We start from the raw sequence: 1,809 nt of genomic DNA on the forward strand, positions 1-1,809 counted from the left end.
ATAATAATAATAATAATAATAATAATAATTATTATTATTATTATTATTATTATTATTATTATATTATTATTATTTATTTATTTATTTTTGTGTTTTATTTGATTTAATTTTCATATTTTTTTCCTGTCCTAATATTAAGCATTTAGGTCAGCACTTACTGTTTTTAAAGCACTTTATCCAATTTCCCATTTTTCAGTTTCATTGTACTATTATAATATGTATGATTGTGCGACGACTATAAAGAGTTATCTTATCTAAAAATAAACTTTGCTTGGCCTATATAGCACTACATAACACCTACAGTCAACTTAAGACATTCATATTATATGATAAAGACCCAACAATAACACAGAGAAAAGACCAACATACAGATGAACCACTATGCAAAAGCATTTGGCAAAAGTTGGAAGGAAAAACTCCCTTTAAACAAGAAGAAACCTCCAGACAACTTTTTTTATTGTCAAAGCGTAATTATCCTTTTTAGTCAGCTCCCTGTAGATAGGCTTAAAATTTAATCTAAAAATAATTATTTTTATCAATATAAGCTGTAGTTCAGTACCTTGCCAGTACATAAAAACTGTCTTGCTTTGATTCTCGGGAATACTACAGGACACACTGCACACTCTCTTGGCTGAAACCTGAGGACCATTGCTACATAGCAAATGTTTTAACTGTTTTGTGGAAATCAAAAGTCAATGAAGCTAATTTTACTTTACTTTGCAGCGAGACAACAAGGTGCAGATCGGTACATCCTTAACACACGACGCATGGTTTGGACTGCTGCCCGTGATTTCTGCAGAGCACACTACACAGACCTGACCAGTCTAAGGAATGATGCTGAGTACCAGATAGTCCAGCAAGTAGCCAATGGCAGTGAAGTGTATGTTGGCCTCTTCAGAGACCCCTGGGAGTGGTCAGACCAGACTGACTCCTCATTTAGATACTGGAACCCAGACGAGCCTGTCTGGACTGATGGCACTCAAACCTGTGTTGCTATGCTGAAGGTGAACTCTGGTAAATGGGGAGACAGGGCATGTACAGAAACACATCCTTTCGTCTGTGATTGCAGTGAGTAAAACTCTTTACTAGAAAATTTATATAACATTTATATTTCAAATAGAAAAAAAAAAATCTATGTCTTTCTCCATGACAGAAATGTGTAAAATGAAGGATCCAGACTAACTCTGTTTACATCTGTTTATATTAGGGAACAAGCTGAGTTTCATTGAACTGAGGATCAGCCCACAGGACTCAATGCTGGATCTAAGTAATCCTTCAGTGCAAGCAGACATCCTGGAGCAAGTAAGTCAAACAGATCTTCCGATCTTTGTTAATGAAGAGCAGTTCATTATTAGTATATCATACATTGCATGATGACCTTCATGGCTTTGCTATAGTAAATGTAAATATGAGTGGGTTTTTTTAATAGATGAGCCAGAAGCTAAAGACTAATAACACGACTGCTGTTTTTCATCTAAACTGGAGAAAAAAATCTGATGGAACCATCTTTACGAAGGAGCCTTGAAGAAGTGGATGAAAAGACAAGAATCAGGGGAATAGATTAATATGCACACAGAAAAATAAAGGTGCCAACTGGAACCAAAAGTGGTTCTTTAGACTGATGCCATAGAAGAACCTTTTTTGGTGCCACAAAGAACCTTTCAAACAATGGTTCTTTGAAGAACCATTTCTTTCAGTGGTTCATTGAAGAACCTTTAAAGGTGCCCCAAAGAACCATCAAGAAATGGTTCTTTGGGGCACCTTTAATGGTTTTTCAAAGAACCTTTTTAAAAATGGTTCTAAATGGTT

General features: G+C 35.3%; 1 protein-coding gene across 1 annotated transcript; it reads left to right on the top strand.

The window, feature by feature from the left end:
- The first annotated feature begins 735 nt into the window (after positions 1–735).
- Positions 736–1,566, top strand: LOC102293493 (C-type lectin-like). The gene is made up of 3 exons (XM_005953078.2): positions 736–1,068; positions 1,208–1,302; positions 1,430–1,566. Exons 1-3 carry the CDS (start codon positions 768–770, stop codon positions 1,523–1,525), a joined length of 492 nt encoding a protein of 163 aa, XP_005953140.2. The 5' UTR covers positions 736–767; the 3' UTR covers positions 1,526–1,566.
- The last annotated feature ends 243 nt before the right edge of the window (positions 1,567–1,809 follow it).

Source organism: Haplochromis burtoni, unplaced genomic scaffold (assembly GCF_018398535.1).
Source record: "Haplochromis burtoni strain Fernald_Lab_line unplaced genomic scaffold, NCSU_Asbu1 Contig_2352, whole genome shotgun sequence".
NCBI lineage: Eukaryota > Metazoa > Chordata > Actinopteri > Cichliformes > Cichlidae > Haplochromis > Haplochromis burtoni.